Source organism: Cinclus cinclus, chromosome 16, assembly GCF_963662255.1.
Source record: "Cinclus cinclus chromosome 16, bCinCin1.1, whole genome shotgun sequence".
In the NCBI taxonomy this organism is placed as follows: domain Eukaryota; kingdom Metazoa; phylum Chordata; class Aves; order Passeriformes; family Cinclidae; genus Cinclus; species Cinclus cinclus.
Genome location: NC_085061.1, coordinates 15,036,567 through 15,060,385, shown reverse-complemented (window position 1 = coordinate 15,060,385; position 23,819 = coordinate 15,036,567). Strand labels below are relative to the sequence as shown.

Below are 23,819 nucleotides of genomic sequence, written 5' to 3'. Positions count from 1 at the left end.
TACTTGAGTTTGCTTTGTGTTCGGATGCACAAGACACCTCACTGTACCGTATGCCTCCAAGGCTGTCATCCCTCAGAAGACTAAAGGCCTAATGAAAGACTAATAAAACAGTTTTATTGCAGTTTTCCACACGTATTTTACAAGAGGTCAGCTTGTCTAATAACATCTCACACTTACTGACTCAGGTCTCCATTTATCTGCAGATCTCTGAATCACTGTCCCCTGCGCTCAGGATTGTCCAGGAGGAGCCACACACACAGACTGCAGACACAGAACACCTGGGCACTGATTCCCAGTCTGCAAGGCTACCCAGCATGTAACTTGCAATAACAGCTTGCTTTCCCTGTATCTGTCAGCTTCCCAATCTGTACAGTCACACCAGTGACGTTTGAGGAGTGCTTTAAACACTAAGGATGAGAAATGCTACAAAATCCAGGTATTATCCTTCTTTGCATATGCTGTGCTTCAGTACAGTGAGCAGTGATCCAGCATTTGAATCACTGACCTCCAAGTCTGCATTTGTAACTCCAGTCAGACAAACTGCCCCCAAGACAGAATTTGCCCAATACTCACACTACATATAAGACAATTACAAGAAACTAATGTAACAAGCACTGCAAAATTGCCAATTCAATTTATAACACAATAACTAGATTATAACAGGACTCAATTGGTATTTTCCTTACTGTAGAGTTTCTAGAAGGCAATCCTCCTTTTACACCAGCTGGTTTTCAACCTTTACCAAATTCCTTGCTTCAAACTGTCAGAGCAAAGACCCTTTTAAGAGCCCATACCCATCAACTGTGCCTTTGAACTGTAGGGCAAAATCCAGTATTTGTAAGCCTGAACATTCATTACTGATTACAAAATTACTTGGAAATCTCCCACAGTAGCTCAGTTTCTTTGCACATCATTTCCTTCTCTGTTTTATTTCATAAACAGAGATGGAGAATCATAGAGGCAAAAGCCAAGCTAAGCAGAGACAAAGCTCTGGCTAAGGAGCCCCGCGCTACTTTAAGCACTGTAAGGGAAGTGATGCTAAGGATGTATCAAACCAAAGCATGAGGTATTGGCTTGGGTTGCGCATCACCAACACCAGCTGGAGAACAGGAAACCGAAAAGCCCAGCTGAAGTGCAGCACCAGGCCTCCACTAACACCATTCCTCAGCTGCCTGCAACACCTCAGCAAGGGGAGCCCTGCACGCAAAGCCAGTGCCGCTCTCCCCGCGGTACGCAGCAGTTTTCTCACGGGTTTTGTGCCCCCGCGTTCCCTTTTCCCCCTTCCTCGCCTGAGGTCCGTGCCTGGGCCCACCCGCCCGTCGTGGGTGTCGCTGCCGGGGCACAAGGAATCCCAAACCCGCCCCCGGTGCGGCCGAACGCGCGGCGATCCGCGCTGCGCTCCGCGGTGCCCAGGGGGACGGGGACAGGGACAGCACCGGGCCCCGCCGGGTCCAGCCCCCCGCTGGCTCCGGCAGGGCCGGGCAGGGCAGGGCCGGGCAGGGCGCCCGAGCGGGCAGACGGCGCCGGCCCCCGCGACCCCCGCCCGCCAGCGGAAGCCCGGCGGTCGCGGCCCGGCGCCGCCCCCATCCCCGCAGGGTGCGCCGGGCCGAGGACCCGGCGGAAAGGCAGCAGCGAGCGGCGGGGGGCGCGGGGCTGCCCCGGCAACGCGGGCACCGCCGCCTGCGGGGATGGGGGCGGCTGGAGACGGGGGCCCGCGGGGAGTCCCGCTACCGGGCGGCGAAGGCAGGGGCCCATCCGCGGCCCCGCGCGGCTCGGGCGCTCACCGGGAGGTGCAATCCTGCGGGGCTGCGCGTCCTGCGGCGGCCGCGCCGGGCTGAGCTGAGCTGAGCTGAGCTGGGCCGGCCGCGCTCCCGCCGGCCCCACCGCCGCCCGGCCCCGGCGCGCACCGCCCACCCCGCGCGCCGCAGCCAATCAGCACCGCCGCCCGCGGCCCCGCGCCCGCCGCGACCAATGGGGGAGCGCGGCCGGGGCTCGCCCCCGCCGGGAGGGGCGGGGCCGGCAGGGACCCTCAGGGGCGGCGGGGCCGGGGACCGGGAGCTGTGCCCTCTGGCCAGGGGCTGTCCCCTCGACCCGGGAGCTGTCCCCTCTGGCCAGGGGCTGTCCCCTCGACCCGGGGCTGTCCCCTCTGGCCAGGGGCTGTCCCCTCGACCCGGGAGCTGTGCCCTCTGGCCAGGGGCTGTCCCCTCGACCCGGGGCTGTCCCCTCGACCCGGGAGCTGTCCCCTCTGGCCAGGGGCTGTCCCCTCTGGCCAGGGGCTGTCCCCTCGACCCGGGGCTGTCCCCTCGACCCGGGAGCTGTCCCCTCGACCCGGGGCTGTCCCCTCTGGCCAGGGGCTGTCCCCTCGACCTGGGGCTGTCCCCTCTGGCCAGGGGCTGTCCCCTCGGCCCGGGGCTGTCCCCTCTGGCCAGGGGCTGTCCCCTCGGCCCGGGGCTGTCCCCTCTGGCCAGGGGCTGTCCTCTGGGCCCGGGGCTTTCCATTTGGCCCGGGAGTTGTCCCTTAAACCCCGGGGCTCTCCGCGCTTCTGTCCCCTGCCCCGCGTCCCCCTGCTGCTCCCTGCGCCACCGCGCATCCGCCACAAGGGCAGCGGAGCCTCTTCCCTCACCGCAATGGGAATCCGTGCCTGCACTGGTACAGCTCCACAAACACCCACTCTCATTTCCTTATTGCCTCGTATTTACCTGCTACCACTTGGGACGTACTTGATTGAGCACAGGTAGCAACTGAGGAAGTATTTTGGTCTTCTAACTCTAATTAGAAATTCAAATTAAACCTAGTTTTTAATTGAAAGTCCAAATTTAAAACCCGAATCTTCACCAGCATTTAAGCCTGGCCCAGACGAAACACATTTTTGTTGTGGACTGAAGCACCTCAAATCCCAAACGAGCCCTTCAGCTCAGCTGCTGCTTGGTTCTGCTATAGCAATTTTGTGTTTGTAGACACAGTGCTGCCCTTGAACTTCCAACCCAGTAATGAATAGTATTATGAATCTTGTCCATAACAGAACCTATGGCAAGCATGTTGAACCCTACCTGGACTCCCATCCTACAGAATTCCGTGTCTCATCCACACTCTTGGTTTTCTTCAAAACCTAAGACCTGGCTACAAAGGGCCAGTAAGAGCTTCTGAAATGTACACCTCGGTTCCCTCTCCGTCAGCAGCACATGGGCACCCTGTCCCTGCCCAGGTGACTCCACAGAAATGGGGTTCATAGCAGATCCATGTTCTGAGAGGGGAGCTGTCAGACCCTGCTCAGCCCTCAAGTGCCTCCATGGAAGGCTCCAGGGAGTGTCCTGGAGCAGCTATTGTGGAAGAGCAGCTGAAAGCCACCAGACAGGAGAGATGGAGAGGACAGAAGCAAGGCAGGAACGCTGCGGGCTCTGAGAGCCCAGAGCTGTTCTTTTGTGCTGCAACACCATCAATTTGCAGATGGTGTTACAGGATCCTTCTGTCCCTGCACACACCACTTGAGGCTAGCCCATTTATGTCTCCTCATTTCCACTTACCCTGCCCAGAACCCTTATGTCTGTCAGTTTATTCCAGTAAGAAAGATATAATGGTCCAAAATCACAAGGGAGGTGGCAGTTTTAGCCATTCACAGGCAGTAAACCATTTGTATCATAAAGGATAAGGAAGCACTAGAACAGATTACTGGGAGAAATACAGGATCTCTGATGAGAGCCTTTGATAACACTTATCAAGATTCTCAGATGAATATGATTCTGCTTTGAGATGAATACAGAGCAGATGATTTCCTGGCACCCCTTCTGATCATCCTACAGTGTAAACCTGCTACTGATATCCCATAGAACAAGAACAGAGCAATGAACTTACTTTTACTTACTTTACTTTTTTTACACTATCTTCTGTCCAACTCCCTGTCAACTTTCTTGCCTCATTTATTACATGAAGTTTTACTTAACTTTGAGGCAGGAATTATGTTACTTCTAATTATTATTAACATCTTACTATCTGACAAGTATCCCCTTTGAATATTTGCTCAAGAAGCTTAGAGAATAAACTCAGCTTGCTCACAAGCTAGGGATGTTCCTTTGCATCTCTTCTGGCTCACACCAGTGGGGCTGACCTGGGCAATGTGTAAATAAACACACACACACACACACACACACACATATACATATATATATGTAGATATTTTGTTACTGCCTTTAGATGCTGGTATTGTTAAAGAAATTCCACATGCCATCTGCTGGGGGAAACTTTCTCTGAGGCAATCTGCTGTACTGACACAGCTGACTGCACTGCTGGCATCATAGAGAGGCAGTTATTTCTCAAGAGGAAGCTTTATTCTGTTAATGCACCAACTTGCAGCACAGATGCAAAGGGCACACAAAAAGCCAGTCAAGATGAATCTGTAAAAGAACACAAACCTCTGGACCTATGTCACAGCATGACAGACTGGCAGCAAGAAATAGCCCATTTTCAAACCCTCCTACTTCACTTGACCCTCCAAAGTATTCACATTACAAATATCATTATCACACTCAGGAAGTCAACTGCATTTTACAGACAAGTTGCTAAGCATTAAGTGAATAATTTTCAATTTACTTGCAGATGGAAAAATCTCTGCAATCTTATGAGACAGGCAGTTTTCCTTGCCATGCCATAACAAGCAGACAGGAATTCAGCACCCATTTTTCAGAAGCAGTCTTCAGTTTCCTGTACCCAACACTCAGCACTAATAACTGTCTTTAAAATAAGCAGCAGCATTTGGCTGTTGCACTCGTGGCAGTCTGACTCCAGGTAATGTGGTTTCAGGCATAGAACTGAGGAAAATCAGCTTTGCTAACACACCCTGTACTGCCACATTGGGAGCGCAGTTACACATAACTTCAAAGTGGACACAGATATCCACTGCCATCAAAATAGTTGGTCTGCTCTTTTATACCCCCAGCAACAGATCCCCACTGATGGCCCTGACTGCATCACAGGAGTCAGTTGGATTAGGTCTCATTGATCCAATGGAAAACAATACTTGCAATTTGGTTTCCTGGGAATCAAAAACATAAGAATTCAGACTGCAAAACTGCTATAACCAACACCACGGAAGGGGAAAACATACAACTGGAACGCAAAATATGCTCAGCAAATAGAAAGCTCAGACACACAAAATTATAGTTTTAAGATGTTGTCTACCAGAATGAAAAAAACAAAGCAAACAAAACTCAGAAATGCAACTGCCAGGGACAAAGCCCTTAATCCTCTGGTGAAAATGGAAAAGGACTGAAACTAGTTAGTGGTGGATGTAGAAGTCCACAACTGGTCAAGTTAATGAACAATCTCATGAGAGTTATCTGCTATAAAATTTTGAGATCCAGTTTAAGTCCTCATCTGCTCAGGATTGAGAAGTCCCCATCACACACACATAAAGTACATCCACTTTCTCCTACAATGTTGCCTGAAAACCCCAAACTGCTGGAGGCAGTTTCTCAAAGCTACTGTCAAGAAGTAGGCAATTAAACACCATCATTTTTTCAGGATTATTGCCACTGTAACTTCATCTGCAAGTCTAGGTGAGAAGTACAGAACCACACATGCCACCTAAACTGTTACTCCAAAATACAGTATTGTCAAATGAGACAGGAACAGGGTGTTGAACAAACTGTAAAATGTTTTGACTCAAAGTGTTGTACAGCAGATGGAGCTACAAGGATGGCCTACAAATAGCCACCTACACTTGAGAACACCCAGCAATGATAAATATACAGAATCTATCCCATCAAGGGACTGTCTTCAACTTCTTTCTACTGCAAAATGACACACAGACATTCACAACAAAGCAACTCTCAAAGTTTCCAATCAACAAAGATTTAAAAGAAATAATGCAATTAGTTTACAGTGTCACATAAAAGTTCTTCTCCTGACCAATAACTGTAATTGTGCCACCTTTGCTTCCCTTAAGGGAGATAAAAGCAGGAGAGGGGCAGGGACTGAGAAAAGGCATTTGTTGTTTCTCCATATGGTAGTGACAAAAGTGTAAATCAATTTGTTTCAAACCAGAGTGCTCCTGGAAGATCATGTGTCTATCCAGTGCCATACTTCCCAAGAAAATCTGGACACCGCACCCTTTTATCACAACTAAGTGCATTGCAAGGGTTCCACAGGTTCCCCTTCATCTCCTCTATGTTCCTCTCCAGAAAATGATCCACCTTGATGACTGTTGGATTTGCCAACCAGATCCAGAAATGCTTCCAACTTTCTGATGACTTTATTTAGCAAGAGAGAAAGTCAGTTTTCCAAGGGAAAACTTCATCTCCACAGCTGAGTAGAAATATTCATAGGTTTCAAGTCCCTACTTTCTCTTCCTTCACAGAAATGAAGGCCTTGCAGGTGAGTTTCTGTTGATAATTCCAAAGGCTTTGAGAAATCCCATGTGACAAAAACTGCAGGATTCCCCAGCTGCTCACACTATTTCACATCCGTTCAAACTGATTCTTGTACAGCCTTCAAAAAATCACTACTGAAATAAGCAGCTACATTCAAATATAATTGAATCTACCAAACAAGCCAATCTACATAACAAACCAATAAACACTAGTTTGGGTATCTTTGGATTAAAATACACTTTTTTATCTTTGAAGTTCAAATGAGGGCTCTGAGAGAGAAGTTTTGTGTTAATCTAGGCAGATACCTGCTAACATAATGTGATTTTAACTTTGACTGTACTCACAGGGAATGGTCATCATCATCTACTAACCTTTCATCCCATTAAAGAACACAAAAAGTAGGTCTTCACACACATAAGCAGTTTATGAAATAACTGACCTACACCAAATGTAAAACAGGCTTTCAAGAAGTCCATCAGATATTTCTAATGAATGTTTTGTACACCCACACAAGACCCAGGCTGGAACAGCTCCATCACTGATACTCTGCTGGTGCTGAGCAATGCAGTGGGCACAAGGATTTCCATGGCAGTGTATATATGGCAAAGTGATACAAACGCAATAGTGCACCTAACATTTACAAAAGTAAGAGCAGATTTTTGGTTTCATTAATAACACAGGAGACATTTAATAAATATGTTTAATTTTAATCCAAAGTAAGATATCAGAGACCCCATTTTGTGTGGGCAAGACATTCTTGGTCACTTCCCTACCCCCAGCCTCACAGGTATATGCTGAGGGTACAATTCCAAATATTTCAAGAGCTGTAACATCTCCCTTCATGTGGTACCTTCTCACCCTCGACCTGCCTAGGACAGAATAGCTTAAAATTTCTGCAGGGCAATATAGGGTTGACCTCCCATACTCCAAAACCTCTGTGGAGTATTTTTAGAGCCTCAAACAAAATGTATCTTGTCTCCTTTCAGTTCAGACAGTGGCCCTAAACTAGAGTGACTTATATAGGACAAACAGAATTAAAGGCCAGGTTTCATAAACAAATTTCCTAAAGAAAATTTAATTCATGACAAACAAGTCTGGTCCAGAACATTGTTTCACAAGTGTCCATAAATACAAACAATGTGTGGAACTGGGATAAGACTGAGAACAATGTCCATGTTGTGTAAACTAAAAAGGGAAATGCATGCCATCTGCAAATCAGCTGCATGGAAAAGGTTAAATACTTCTTTTTAAATAATTCTGAAAGTGAAACCATCAATCCCAAAGTGATCATGTCACTGCCACTGTCTGGCATCCAGCACGTACTCAGAAACAAAGAAATCATGTCCAAATGCACAAGTCCAAGAAATGAAGTGCTAAAACAAAACAAAACAAACAAACAAACAAAAAAGTAAAGCAAAACTGCATTGCAATGTTTTCTGAGAACACAATTCCACCAGGAAGATGCTGTTCTTGGGATGAAAATCCTTATCTTCACAGAACACCAAAATAGCCCTTCTCCTTAGGTAAAGATCTTCTCTTTTCTCGTGGGCCTGTCACGTTAGGGGCTCAGCCATGATCTTCCACAATTCCTGTAGGAGCAGAAGAAATACATACAGGTGTTTTCTCACATCAGTAGGCTGCAATTATGAAAAACTTCAACATGCTCACTGTAAGACAAATATAAGACATACCCTATGCACCTCCATCTATAGACAGTATCCATCTATGGATGGACACCAAATCCACATCTGTAATCTCCTGGAACAATTACCAAATTATCTTTGAAACAGCACTATAGCTGATTACTTCATTCTTGTAGCACGATTTAAAAAATAATCTACATTTAGTATAAAGTAATTTGTTTTAAAACAGTTTGAAATTAGTTGGTCAGAGCATGGTGCTTATAATGCCAAGGTTGGGAGTTGGAACTCTGTATGAGGCCATTCACTTAAGAGCTGGATTCAATTGTCATTGTGGGTCCCTTCCAACTCAGAATAATCTGTGATTCTGTCATTTCACTGATCTGCATGATCTTCTGCAGTACTTTCATTGATAATCTTGCTCTTTTTCTTAGCCTGTGTTGACAAATGGTTTCAATAATGCCAGTAAAGAAAACAGCTGAAGAAATAATTTACTGAGGAATCAAAGTCTCACAAATGCACAGCATATACAGACACACACCCCTTTCTCAATCTGCCAGACAACAAGGATGAAAAATCCTTAATCACTTATTTCTTTAGACTCTATTAATATATGCTTTGTCTGCTCCACAGAGGATAATTGAGCAAATTATCACATACTTTTCACCACGAGATCTTTCAATTGTAGCAATATACTTAATGATAAGCATTTTAAAAATAGATTTTTAGATTTTGAGGATCAGCAACCTTCCTCAAAGCAGCAAGGGAATTTACACATTCATCTATAATCCAGGTTACTTTTGTGTACTTGTAGAACTTTTAAACAAGTTTTACACACATTTTATGCCCGAAGGTATCAGCATTAAGTAAAATCAATCAATCAATCAATCTGAAGTAACTGTGGCTCCTGTCATTTCACTATGCATACACACAATATGTTGACCACAACAACGTGATTTCTTGGTACCAGATTTGCAATCCAGTACAAGATTTGCAACTCCTTGAAAAAGATTAATTAGATTGGATTGTTCTGGAAGTCTGTTAGCTGTTAGTTACACAGCATAATATTCCTAAGAGCAGATAATTTGGAAAAAAATGGAGAAAGAGAACCATAAGTGCTTGAGATGTAATTAGAAAACCAGAAATATATTATATCTGATATGTTTCTCAATAACAGAAGTTTACAGTTAGTTGTCTTCTTCACAGATATTAGAACATTATTTCCTGAACTCTGAACTGGGAAAAGAATGACTAGGTGTGTGAAATGAAAGCTCTCCTACAAGACAATAAATGAGAAGAGATACTGGTCCCATTTTCAGTTCAATCACAAAAATGGCATTTTACAAAGTAAAAGTCTCTTACTCTTTGAGGAACTGAGTGTAATCTCAGCTACTCTACTGCTGGTGATAGAAAATCAATTCTGTCCCAGACAAAACCAGGACATGTCAATCTAGTACAGGTTATGTAAGCACAAACAAGGATAATTTTAAATCAAAAAAGCTGAATAGAAATAAAAGATAACGTTTATTCTCCAGTTCTTCCTTCATGTTACATAAACAGCTGATAACTGATTTGAGGTGATTGGCCTGACAAATTACATTTTTTTTCATGAATGCCACTTACCAACTGCTCAATTCGTTCATAAACAAGGGACTGGCAGAAATCTGGCTTAATGGGCTCCACTGTATATTTCATTTTTCCATCTTGGAGATTCTCCAAATCATTCAGAGTATTTCTAAAGTGACTGTAGGCTTCACATGTAACATCCATGTGTCTTAAAGTGAAGTTCAGCCTGGAAAAAAGAGTATTTCATTTAGAACATCTCTCCTATACTGGCATCTTAAATACATGTGTAACTTCCCTCAGCTAATGAAAAAAATGGATCTTCTCAGCATAATTATCTCCCTTCAGCAGCCAAAAAATGTATACCCCTCATTCCTGAAAAGCAATAGAGATGTTATGTCAGCATCAATACACAATAACTCTTGGATGAATCTTTCCATTGATTTTAGGGCACTTTGCCACAACAGAATCATTGGCTTGGCTTCCTGGACAAACATCTTGGCAACAAAGCACAGGAAGAATTATTGCTTACATATGTCTAGAGATTTAAGCAAAGCCTATTTTTGTATCAGCTTATGAATGGACTCCAATGCACAGCTACTTAAAACATTCATTGATTCCTTGAAAGCAAACAAGAGAAACTGCTCTAGAGTCACTCAAGTTAGGAACTAAATACCCTAATTCCAAACCACTTCCTTCTACCCTGTGAAGGTATATATATTCAAAAATATATAGCAAATGTTGTCAGGCATCATAGAACACATCAATCTAGCCACCTATTTATCCTTATTTGCACAGAGGTTATCTTAGGTGAGGCAAAGGTAGGACAACAGAAGGCAAACTCTTTTTAAACTCAAATTCTGAACTGATAAAAATTAAAGCTTGTACTGAGCATATATTGCAGCCTGTGATTATCTCATACCATGAAAATCAGAAGCCAACCTTTAATTAAAACACACAAAGTGTTTAGTGCTTTTTATATTAAGTTTTTGGTAATACCTCTTTTCCAGTGCTAAGTAAACCGTGCAAGAATTTCTCAAGTTGTGTGTGATTCTATACAGAGTTCTGAACAAGGCATCTGTCAGGTCATCATCGTAGAACACTATAAAAAACAAGATTAAGAGCACAGGTATAATTGGATATAATTTATTTAAGTGTCCATTATGAAACAACTACAGGCCTTAATTTGATTACTCCAATCAAACAAGTCTCTCTTTTATCTAAGTGCAAAGTACATTTTTAATGGCAACAACTGACCCTGTAAGAGTATTCACTGCTGCTATTCATGCCAGGCTTTCTTTAAGCTTTCTCTCATCAGAAGGGGAATAATTTGTCAGACAATTTCAAAATTTTGACAAGAATTCTCTCAGCCTGGAAATAATCTTACTACAAAACTAAAAAACCAGGATATTAGAGAGTAGACAGCCTCTTTTCTTTTAAAAACCCACACCAGGCCATAATTAATGTACCAGATAAATTATCATTATAACCAGATCTCCTTTGAAAGCAGTCATGCAACTCCTTTCAATATCATAACTAAAGCCACTTCTCCTTCATCTGTAGATCAAAACAATGGTTTTCCTGTACAGATAAGCTAGCCTGTAATTTTAAAGTCCTTTACATAAGCAAGAAAAAAAACAGACAAGTGATATCCAAAAGCATAGACACCATGGAGAAGTGCAGCATCTGGAACTGTTATTCACATTATAGAAAACCTTAGTCTAATGACCTATTTATCATTATTTGCACAGAAGTTATGTAATACAAGACAAGGACAGGCCAACACAACTCTTCTGATTCCTTAGTTACTTACGATTATGTTGAGCAATTTATTTAGCCACAAGGAACTAACACACCAAAGAAAAAGAAGAGCTACTAGCTTGCAACATCTGTTCTCATGATTGCTAATTCCGAATGTAAATATAAGCATTTAGAAAAGAAAAACACAGGCAGGAACATTTAAGGCAGAGCTTTGGCAAATTAATTAAGGATCTGACCTATTAGATTTTAAAAGCAAACTAGGTATGTTTAAATGATTACTCATAATGCTCGTGTGTTTGATTTAAAAGCTCACTGTTTATATTTCCCTACCATCAGCTGCCATTATCACAGTACAGTGATCAAGCAAATCAGCAATCTCATCTTCAGACCAGCTAAAAGGAGCTTCAGGATCTGTAAGAAAGAATATGGCTTTGGTGTATATTATTAAATTTCTCAAATGACTTGAGAAAAGGAACTTCTTAGCTCCTGTGGACAGCTGCTACTCCATAAAAAGAACACCACTCAAGGGAAATCAAACCTTCCCTGTTCATTTTCTGAAGTTCCCCCAGTCCTCTGCTTTCTCTGTGTTATGTCCAACCCTCCCAAGGCTGACTGGCAAGCAAAAGTTTTCTTTCACTTCAGAATTCACAATCCTGTAGCAAGATCACAGGTTTAAATACATTAAAGCAAGCACACCTTGAAACAAAAGCTCAGATACATCCTTATATAAGTTTTGATTAATCTTCCTATTTTATCATGCTTCTAAAAATTTATTCTTCATTAAAAGAATCTTTATTTGAAAGTCTAATAAAAATAAAACCTTTTCAACTGGCAGTATCAAATACTATCATTAACCAGAATGCTCTTTGAGACCCAAGAGAAGCTTTTGAATATGTAACACCAAACACCAAGCCCAATCTGTAAGGACCCAATATAAGCACCTACCAGTGCAGAATTCATCTTTCAGCCAATCCAGTTCTTTCACTTTAATTTCCCCTCCTGAGGGTGGAGAAAGATCACATCAGTCCCAAATGGCCTTTCAGACAGCACCTGGGCTAAAGTAAAGAGCCAAAATCTGACCATACAGCACTTACCTCCTGGCTCCATCAGGTGTTTGTTTAATACAACATTTTGCTCACACATGGTCAGAAGATCTTCACCAACATCTGGAAAAGAAGTGATAACAATATTGAAAACAGGAATATTTTGTATGGGCCATGTATGCCTCTCAGACTAATAATCAAAGTTTCTCTCAAGCCCATGAGATTGAGGAAAATTCAGAGCAACTCTGTCCACTGATGATTGCTTCCCTAGTATCCTTCTTCCTTTTGTCTTTCAGTTCTAAGCTCTGAACAACCCTTGAAGAAGTTAGATTCCCTACACTACCTATTTTAATCTGGACACACTGTCTTGAGTTCCCTGCAACATATCTTGCTTTAAACTCTTGAGCTTTCTCAGCCCCTTGAGAAAGTTCCTGTTATTTTTCAGTAAGTAACACAAACTGATATGCATTAATAAAAAATGATTAACTATAACTGACCAGATAAGTCTGAAAATACCAGGGTGAAAGCACTGCTTTGGGAAGTTTCATGAAAATATTTAACTGAAAAGAACTGCCTTACCTGTGCAATAAACTCTCTTGGCAATTGTTCCCATGATAATGCTGGTAATTCCAGTGCCACCTCCAAGCTCCAGCACAGAGCAACACCTGAACGTGTCCCTTTTAAAGAGAATGTAATCAGCCAGAAGGAAGGCAGCACGCCACACCTGAGGACAAGGAAAGCACTTAAAACTGAGTCAGTTCTGAAGCACATTCCATGAAAACCAAGACACTACAAGGCAGAACACGTACTTGTTTACCAACGTCTTCTAAGGGGGTTGCCATAGTGTGTTCTGTGGAAGTGAGAGTAGAGCAGAAAATAATTATCTCAAAATTGTTCAAATCAAGCTCCACAGTGGCAAGTTTGAAACTAAGGTTGTTTCCCTTTCAAATACAGAATTAAACACTTTTCACTCTATAGAATAATGCTAGATAATGCCAAACACCCACTCTAAGCAAGGAGCACTGAGTTTCCCATGGTATACAACTGCCCAAATCACCGCCAGAGAAAAAACATAAAATTTATTTGCAATATCACAGTATCGTGTTATTTTCTTTCATTTAACAAACTGCTGTTCCATTTCTAAAGAAAACCTATTTTTCTTTTGTTTTACAGAAACGTATTTGCCACATTTCTCCCTGACTGAAAATGAAATGCTTACCTATTTTAACAACATCGTTGCAAGTGCACTCCTGCTCTTCATCTTCAAAAGCATCTTCTTTCCCTTTCATCAGAATTATAGGACACACTATATCCCTCAAAAGATCCTCTGCTTGCAAATCAGAGGCACTTCGAGGCCTTCTGACCACTTCCAGGTCTCCATCATCATCTAGCAGAGCTTCTACTCCTTCACCATTTAAGTCTCCTTCGTTTTCTATGCTACTCCTGTCCTTGTTACACAGTCCATCTCCCTGTCTGCACTGATGTTCTTTTCCTGTGGTAACTTCTCCCACGTGTTTCCCAGATGCCAAATCTTTTGTGCTCCAAAGGAGTTTGAAATATGACAGGAATACTGTAAGAACACAGTGTGGGGGGAAAGGTTAAATACCAGATGAGGCGGAATCTGTGCACAACTTCCACATGCATGAAATTTTGGTATGCATTACATGTATTAGAAATCTATAGAGTAAAAAATTATACAGGTAACTTGAAATATAGTTTTATTTGCTATGAAGAAATACTTCTGTTATTAAGTTCTGCCAGCAGAAATTAATGAAGCACTTTCACAGTCCACTGGCTGACTCAGCATCTGCACAGCCACAATGAGCACGTTCATCTGATTTAGTAATATCAATTTGAACTATTAGCAGAGGGGATGCTTTCTTACATCCTCCAAAAGTTCTGCTCACAGAAGTTCAAACTAAGTAGAAAGCAGAATTAATATGTTAGAATTAGTTTATTTTGGTTAAGGTTCCCATCTTGTAAGAAAGAAGCACATTCTAGTAAAGTTGAATTTTTGTCTAATGCCTTGGAAGTCTTAGGAATTCAAGCAACTTCAAGCCTTGAAATTGGCTCAGTATATAGGAGCAGAAATAAGTGCATAGGAGGCAAAGCTGAAACTTCTGTATTTTTTTAAGTGTTCAAACTGATTATTCAAAGAGATTAAATGACTGAAGCTATTCTCAATGATCAATTAATTAAAATCTTTTACAACAATCACTCAGTGACATCGGCATCTATTACAATTTTAAGTTATTGAAACATGGACCTTGCAATTTTAATTACAGGAATCTGTACTGCCTGAATCTGTACTTCCCCATACATAGGGAAGAACAAATATCCTATAGTCCTTCCATCTATGTTCATTCCCAACAAAAGGGAAGAGATAAAGTGCTTGCCATCACTGCTTTCAACAGTTTCACAATTTACGGAGTTCTATTCCAGTTTCTTTAGTAGGCAAGATATTCCAAGGTGGTCTACTGAAATCTGACTGAGATTCCTCTCTAGTGACACCATTTTTAGCTAGATCTAATAAAATCTTCATTGTCTGTCCTAGCATGAGAAATCTTTAAAGTCTCCACTGTTGAAGGCCAGATGAAACTAACTGGAATAGAGGATGCCATCAGTGAATGAAATGCTTTGCTCTCCAAGTCCATTCTGATCCTCTGCATTTCTACAGCATTCAAAAGGTGGAAAGTCAAACTGAGTCAAAGGGGAAGAGACTAAATCCCCATAAACTTCCCCAAAACACAGCAAAGTGGCACTGGTAGATTGTTATGGCATTAAAGGCTGTCATACCACAATCCAATTCTCATCTCAACCACCAGAAGAATTTTCCAGACAGAGCTCATTTAGAGTAGCTGGAACACACTGTTACTTCCTTCTGTTGAAAGATTCTCTGCACCAAGCACAATCACAGCATGAAGACTCACCGCAGCATTAATTACCTGGGTTTTGACCTGAACAGGGTCAAAATTATTAATTTCTTTGTCAGGCCTACTTTGATCATTTTTTCACATTGTCATATACCAGAACAGCTGCAGAAGTTCTCTTTTTATGCCACAACTGGGTTTGAAAAAACAATTAACACTTCTGTCACAGCAGGACTTCTGTACAGAACATTTTGCCAGCAGCTTCAAGGTCAATTCCCTTGACAAATTTATAGCAACCTACAAGCTGGCAATTAGCCAGGGGCATTTGCCAACTCATTTCCTCTATAGCCTTGACTCTTCAAATTCTGTGTCAGCTAAAGCCATCGGTATTTTGAGTCTTTGTGTTGACTTTTTTTTGAAGCAAACACCTCCCCCCCCCAAAAAAAAACAATCCCACCACCAAAAAAAACCCACCAAAACAAACAAACAAAAACAAACAAACAAACAAAAACTATAAAAAAAACCACACAAAGCCCAAAAAAGGCATTTATGCTCCCCTGGAATAGATGGCAAACCATTACATAAACATTTAATTAAACTTGATAAGTTAATTACTGATAGTTTATATTTTAAACTTAAGTTACGCTATTTAAAACCCCCGTTTTCTCACCTTTTCTTTGTGTATAAGAAACATCACAACCTTATTTTTTATCACAATTCCCAGAGTATTATATTAACACTATTGCTCAACGAACAAATACATTAAATCAAACCTGCAAGACAGTAAATTTGGTTACTTTTTCTCAGAAAGTAACTTAGAGTTTAATTTTTAAGGCAGGCTGTCTACAAGTTTTCATTTCTGGAGTTATTTTCATGAGGAGAACACAGCTAGCCCTCTTTCTAAAGACTGAGTAGGAGGTGATTCTAATTATAACTGGAATAAGATCTGTAACTATTACTGTCAGCCAATCAGAGGAGGATTCAGCCTTACGAAGGTGTGAGTACAGGTAAAGTACAACTCCATCAGTGTCAGCATCCATTACCTGGCTGTCCCACTGCATTCAGTCGTACCATGAGGTGTCTTTTGCTTGGGCAGTGCAAGTGAACATCTGACAGCACAGTGTCACTTCTGAACGTGGGGTTATCCATCTCCTTCTCTGCTAAATCTACCATGGGGGGCTGGTGAGAGGAGCATCTGCAGTGCTCAAACACTCCCTTATGCAGTGCTGCCACAAAGGGATTCCATTCTCTTCCATGTACAGGTGTCCAGTAATGGTTTTGCTCACCAAGGGAACCTCAGGACACCATTTCTGAGAAGGTGTGCTTGTCCAAGCTCCACCATGCTCCAAGACAAGTTATTCATCAGGATATTCAACCTAAAACCAAACACAGGCAGCTTTTAGTGGTAGCCTGACACTGAACATTGCTCCAGCAATATTTCAGAAGACAAAAATCAGATGACACTGTTCAATAAAACAGCAATACTCTGAGGCTCTCTTTTACAGAATCCTCAAATATATAACTATGAATAGTTCAGTGGCAGCCACTGTGTCTTTTAGGAAGAGCTACTAATTTGCTTGTGTTACAAACAACCTCTCCTGAAAAAACACAAATGTTACCATGACTGCATAGAATTACAATGCTTAATCAAGGTCTTCAAAGGGAGTAAGGCCTCTTCCTGTGTTGGCATTAACACCTTGAATAATTATGCTAAATTTGCTATTTTCTAGTTGTACTTGAACAAGATCACTGAATGGTTCAGGCTGGAAGGGACCACAGTGGCTCCTCTGGTCCCACCTCCCTGCTCAGGCAGGGTCATTCTGGAGCACAGGACCATCTCCAGATGGTTCTGGAATATCTCCAGTGAGGGAGACTCCATACTCTCTGTGGACAATCCGACCCAGTGCTTGGTCCCTGCAAGGCAGGTTTTTCCTCATGTTCAGGTGGAGCTCCCTGGGCATCAGTTCCCGCCCGTTGTTGTTCCTGTCCCATTGCTGGGCCCCAGGGAGCAGAGCCCGGCCCCTGCTGACACCTCCCTTTGATGTTTATACACATTAAGGTCTCCCTCAGTCATCTCTTCTCAACTTCAGCCTCTCCTCATAAGAGAGATGCTCCAGACCCGTGATCAACTCAGTAGCTCTCTGCTGGACCGTCATACATACCCACACTCAAAACTCTCCAGGCTTTAGAAGCTGTATCTGTATCTGCACAGTTCTGTTCGCTTCTGCCAGCTCCAAACCTGCCCTTTCCCGGCGGGACTCGGGACCCACCGGAGCCTCCGCGGGGCTCAGTGCGGCCGGGGCGAAGCTCTGCGGATGGACCCGCCCGTCCCGTGTCCCACGGTGAGCAGGACCCGCGTCACCCGCTCGAATCTCACCTCTCTGTTCCCCTCTCGGCTCCCCTCTCGTGTCCCGCCCGTCCCAGCCGCTCCGGCACCTCTCGCTGTCGCTGCGGATCTGGCACCTCCTTCCGGCTCCTTTCGGCTCCTTCCGGCTCCTTTCGGCTCCTTCCGGCTCTTTCCGGCTCCCCCCGACCCCTCCCGGCTCTTTCTTTTCGGCTCCCCTCGGCTCCTCCCGGCTCTTTCCGGTCCCTCCCGCCTCCTTCCGCTGAGGCCGCTGCCCGGCGGTCCCCGGTGGTGTGGGCCGTGGGGTGCCCCGTTCTCGAGGATCGCCTGCCCATTAAATTTGAGAATTACCCGGCACTAAAATCCTGCCGGGGAAAGGCAACGACAGCAGCGCAGTTCAGGCCTGCGCTGAAGCACCCGCAGGACTTGCTCGTAGTTTCAGTACGGGTTTCCTACTCGCGTTCTTTATTACTTGTTTGTAGCATCGCTTGCCCTGTCTCGGTTCATCTGTAATTCCATGCAAGATCTACAAACGGCTTGAAAATAAAGTGGGAAAACCTCTGCGTAGGCAAAAAGGCGTTTCTTCCTTAGTCCGGATAATGTCAGAATTGCAGTACCTTTGTAAGATTAGCTGGAGCAAAAGCTGTTCACTTGTTTGGGGCATTGGGGGGTTCGTTGCTTGATTCTGTAGGGTTTTTAATTACATATAAACCATGTAAAATAAACAAGACGGAGTTAAGTATTGAGTGGAAAGGTCATAACCAGAGTATTTGGGAGGCTTTAACAAAAGAAATTAGTCTAACAGGCCACCAGATTTTAGTATCTGCTAAAATTTCGGACCACGGTGTCTTAGGCAGTCATTTCCCGGCTGAGCTCATCTAAGTGAGAGCCGGTCTGGTCCGGCCCTGGGGCTGAGAGCTCGGTCTGGGTGTGCAGAGGGTGCGAGGGTACAGGACACCCCAGCACAGACAGCTCAGTACAGGAGAGCTCAGTACAGGACACCCCAGCACAGGAGAGCTCAGTACAGGAGAGCTCAGTACAGACAGCTCAGTACAGGAGAGCTCAGTACAGACACCCCAGCACAGGACACCCCAGCACAGACAGCTCAGTACAGGAGAGCTCAGTACAGGACACCCCAGCACAGGACAGCTCAGTACAGGACACCCCAGCACAGGACACCCCAGCACAGACAGCTCAGTACAGGAGAGCTCAGTACAGGACACCCCAGCACAGGACAGCTCAGTACAGGACACCCCAGCACAGGACACCCCAGCACAGGACAGCTCAGCACAGGAGAGCTCAGTACAGGAGAGCTCAGTACAGGACACCCCAGCACAGGACAGCTCAGTACAGGAGAACTCAGCACAGGACACCCCAGCACAGACAGCTCAGTACAGGACACCCCAGCACAGACAGCTCAGCACAGGACAGCTCAGCACAGGAGAGCTCAGTACAGGAGAGCTCAGTACAGACAGCTCAGCACAGGACAGCTCAGCACAGACAGCTCAGCTCTGGACCAGCTCTCTGTGCACAATCACGCACAGAGCTGCACTCCAAACTCCCAGCTCTGTGCTGGCTGGCTTTGGCAAGTCTGCAGGGGCTGCTGAAGTTGTTTAATCTTTCAGCAGGATGATCTTGTTCAAAAGTGGGCACTTACATGTTAATTACCTGTCATATGATGCTAATTGCTATGGATGATCCTTGGTATTTTTCTGGAGTAGTGGGAAATATTAGCCAATGCTTAAAAAAACCTTGGAATGTAATTTATAGTCTGTATCTGTTTCTAGATGTCTCCTTCATATCATCTACCTTCTTCAACAAAGATTAGGAATTATTAAAATAATTATTAAAGAATGAAAATCTTTCTCTGTTTTTGCAGTCAAGAGTTTTGAGTGGCAATGCAATGGAAACCACAGAAGCCATTGATATATCTCGTTGCAGTTTTATGGGGAATTCTGTTGGATGAATATCTGAGAAAATGCTTTGGAGATTTGTTCTCCTTTTATCTGGCTCTTCTGAAAGAGCAGAACATTATTTTACTTCCCGTGGTGGTACACTGCCACATAAATTATTACTGCAGTGTCTCTCTCTGCTGCATGTTCCTCACTGCTATGGAGTGCTAAGCAGGCAAAGCAGATTGTATTTGTCACAAAATCTCACTAGTCTGCAGCAAGAGGCACTTACTGATACACAGGCTTAGTATAATTAGAGGAGAAGCTAAAAAACTGCATTGCATGGGGACTTTTAAACACAAAGGTGCATTAAGTGAGAAATGGAGCTGCAATTGCTTTTCTAAGAAATATCGATACCTCGTTTCATATATATGAGTAATATTTGGGCAAAGCAGGAATATCTCGTGGCTGCAGAAGATCTGTGGCTACAGATGTTGTAACGTGGGTGATAGTGAAGATTGTTTAGGGAGCTGCAGTTTCTGTACTACACACAAGAGGGCTTCGGCAGCAGATCCCTGCCATGTACCTCTTTTTAAAGGGTGCACCTCAGTTACATCTCCTGTCTTCCTCGCGGCCATGAGACCCAAGAATTTGTTTAAATTTTCCTCACGTGGCAGACAACTTTACCAAGGTTTAATTGCTTGTTTGAAATGATGAATTTGGCCTGTTTCATCATTGTTCAAGTACCAAGAAGCTGCCTATGATGGTTGCTTCAGGTATGTCCCTCCTGTAATCCCCCTTTGAATTCAGTGTCATGTGTTGACAATCTGTGGGGATTTTTTGGCAGATCAGGTAATACTGAGCAAGAGTCAGGACATTGTATGTCTTGTAGTCTCTCATCAGAGATGAATTGTGACTGGTCAGTCTTTTGTAAAATTCATTGCAGGCTGTGACTCTTCAAAATTGGATGTGTACAAGTGCGTGATGAAGAGATTAAATCTGAGAAGGAGTAGCCCAACCTTAGATCAACCGGCCAACAGTTACTAATTTCCAAGGGCAGCGAATCTGAAAATTGTAATCATGTATATTGTCTAACAGCTTGTCTCTTTTGAACCACAGGGGAAGTAATTGTGGTAAGTTTAAAAGAACAAAAAACTCCAGAATCCCATTAGCTTTACTGGAAGGCTGAATGGTAAAACTGTGTTTGAATTTAATTCTTCATTCAACAAAAGTACCCTCAAAAAACAAAACAAAACAAAACAAAACAAAACAAAACAAAACAAAACAAAACAAAAACAAACCCACAAACAAACAAACAAAAACCCAAAAACAAACAAAAAAACAACCCCAAGAAAACGCCACAAAAAACAACAACAACAAAACAAACAAAAAACAGGAGAAAAAAAGAGTGATCTTTCCTGGAACAGAATTGTGAATGAAATTAGGTGTGTTGATTGTGCTTGTTGCTATGGCAGCGATAAATTACAGTCATTGGTGCACACTTGCACTGGCTGATTTCCTACAGTCAGGTGGGTAAACACTGTGGGAATCCCTCCCTTCTTCAGATTCCAAATAATCTACTTCTAGTAATACAGTTACCTCTTCACAAATACAGACAGGGCAGAGGAAATGAAATAAAGAAACACGAGGGGAAATGGAGGAACTCAGTGGGATTCTGCTGCACCAGACAGCAGTTCAGAACAGTTGAGAAGGAACTGCCCTGGAGATGCATTTTACCTGGGAGAAGTCCTGGGAAGCAAATCTGGTGATTCCCAGAGCACAATGCACCCAGGTAACCCTGCATGCAGAACAGAGAGGGTAAAACATACACAAGCTTTGCCATGCACACGCTGGGAGAGGCTGATAATTTTGCTGCATCACACTCAATCTTAGTAATTGACTACAACTTTGAGAGCATATCCTGAATTATCTTTGTTATTCTGAGCAGCAGGCTGACATTGACAGATGCAACCAACACCTAGTCTATGCAAAGCAAAGTGTTCCTTCTCCATAAAGTTAAATCTAGATTAAATTTTTTGATTCTTTTATGCTAAAGATCCTAGTTTAACACTCTAAGACCTCAGGAAATTGAAACTGAGTCTCTAGAGAAACTAATTTGCACTACTGGCTTTTCCCTTTCATTATAAACATTTCCCAATGAATACATGAAATTCTTTTGTTAACTATGTTTTTAGTTTTCTGACTTTGCAGGAGTTATTTGTTCCCTAGCATGGGAATGAATGCCTCAAAAAATTATGGTGATGTGGAAATGAAACCTTTATGTAGAGTTGATTTACTCTTGATATAAATGTTTGTCATCAGAGTCTGGTCAAAAAAAGCTCTGAGGTTAACAGGCTTTAACTTAGGTTTACTGTAAAGTTAGTCTAGACAGAATCTACAAGGATATTCTTGATGGCTAAAATAGATTATTTAATATTGTTTCTAGAAATAAGCATGTATACAAACTGTGGGCTCCAAGATTAGAACAAAAACTTTCCAAGACACAGAGTATCACTGATAAGTATCTCGTACAACAACTGATTAGCAGGTTTTAACATTCTTAACATTCTTACCCAACTGGGTAATGTGTTCCTGCAGTTTTATATCCTTTGCTTTTCCTTGGGTTTAATAGGGAGATGACAGCGGCAAATTGTGGCAGGGGAGTAATGTTTCATGTGTATGGGTACCTTTGGTTCAGATTTATGAGAAAACTAATAAAACCTCTGTCTGAGACATGGTATTTGTGGGGCTAATTTAAACTTTCAAGTAACTCTGCACATGTAGTTGGAAAAAAAGAGACAAGCTTGGGATCCCAGTTAAGACTGGTGCCCCAAGGCTTGTTCATTTAGTCTCAGGGCATTAGTTAGTCTAACAAAGCATTTCACCTTGCTTCTTTAACTTTGTATCACCCAAACACTGCAAGTGCAAGGAGGTAGCAGAGGCATTTCCACAGATTACAAATACAACTCGGAGATGAGAGAAATAGATGGCAAGAGCTCAAAATAATGCTATGGCTGCTTAGCAGTGTATTCCTGAATAGAAAGACTATTATATTCCCAGCCATATACACCTTTCAGTAGTTATGCAGAGCAAAATGTGGTCTGTAGTGTTGATGATTACTGTGTTTATTTAAACACTCTCTCTCAAGGAAAATGTTCCTTTTAACTGATCCTACTGCTGAAACCCTACTGGTTCACGATAGCTTGTTGCCATGGTTGGGCAATGATGTCACACATTCTGCCCAGTGTCCATGCCAGAAAATAAATGAGAATGACTTTTTTAATTATTCAGAGTTACTTAGCAATTCCCTGGAAGGCCTGTAGTGGATTACAAGGAAGAAAACAAGATGCCCCATTGACCCTTTCTGCACAGTATCTTTGTGCTGCTGAAGAGACGCAGTAAAACACCAGAGTAAATTCTCTGGAGGTTTGAAAACAAGGTTCTATTACTGAAATTTACTTTTTTACTCAACAGATTTCAGTGGGCTGAAGATGAGCAGGAGGCTGGGTGAAGTGTGGCTTTAGGGCTCGCACATGGACACCTTTGTAAGTATAGTTTCTGGAAGAGGGAGCTTGTGTCTCCATCGGTGACACTGTCAGGAAAATGATCCCGAGCAGGGTACAGACATCGCTGCACCAGGTAGTAAATGCCACGCTACTGTCTTCTCTCACACTGCCTTTCAAATTAGGTTAGAACTGGCCTTTTGAGGTCGGCATCTGGAAGGCACAGAACAAGAGGGAATCTCTTGTAAATATACCAGAAAGGCTTCAGGAGCACCAACCCTGTCTCTGCTCCCCAAACCTCGGCATCTGCTTCTTCCTCCCCTCACATACAGTGGTGTTTGGAACGCGGGAGCTTTCTCCCCTCCGAGGTGAGCCCATCCCGAAGCTGCCGGAGCGATCGGGATCCCCACGCCCGTGTTTTTGACACGTTGTCCCATTCCGTGAGGCAGCTCCTGCACTCCCGATCGATCTCAGGGGCTCCGCGCTCGCTCCGCACACGGGTGCGGGGGCTCGGGGCTGGCGGCCGGGGGGCAGCGGGGTCCGTGTGGGGCCGGGCCGGGCCGGTGGCTGCCGCTGGGTCCCCGGTCCTCCCGCGGGGTCCCCGGTCCTCCCGCCGGGTCCCCGGTCCTCCCGCGGGGTCCCCGGTCCACCCGCGGGGTCCCCGGTCCTCCCGCCGGGTCCCCGGTCCTCCCGCGGGGTCCCCGGTCCTCCCGCGGGGTCCCCGGTCCTCCCGCCGGGTCCCCGGTCCTCCCGCGGGGCGCGGAGCAGCCGGGGCGGGGCTCGGGGCGCTCCACCTGCGCGGCTGCGGGGCCGGGCGAGGCGCGGCGGCGGCGGCACC

The 23,819-nt window shown here is 43.9% G+C and overlaps 1 protein-coding gene across 1 annotated transcript; it reads right to left on the bottom strand.

Moving 5' to 3' along the window:
* Positions 1–7,411: 7,411 nt before the first annotated feature.
* METTL22 (methyltransferase 22, Kin17 lysine) lies at positions 7,412–17,697 on the bottom strand. Its single transcript, XM_062503473.1, has 11 exons — positions 17,620–17,697; positions 16,286–16,618; positions 13,592–13,942; positions 13,182–13,222; positions 12,952–13,096; positions 12,424–12,495; positions 12,275–12,328; positions 11,660–11,740; positions 10,568–10,670; positions 9,629–9,797; positions 7,412–7,954 (listed from the first exon to the last, which is right to left on the bottom strand). The coding sequence occupies exons 2-11, from the start codon at positions 16,413–16,415 to the stop codon at positions 7,919–7,921; spliced, it is 1,182 nt and encodes a 393-aa protein (XP_062359457.1). The 5' UTR covers positions 16,416–16,618; positions 17,620–17,697; the 3' UTR covers positions 7,412–7,918.
* Between the last annotated feature and the right edge of the window lie 6,122 nt (positions 17,698–23,819).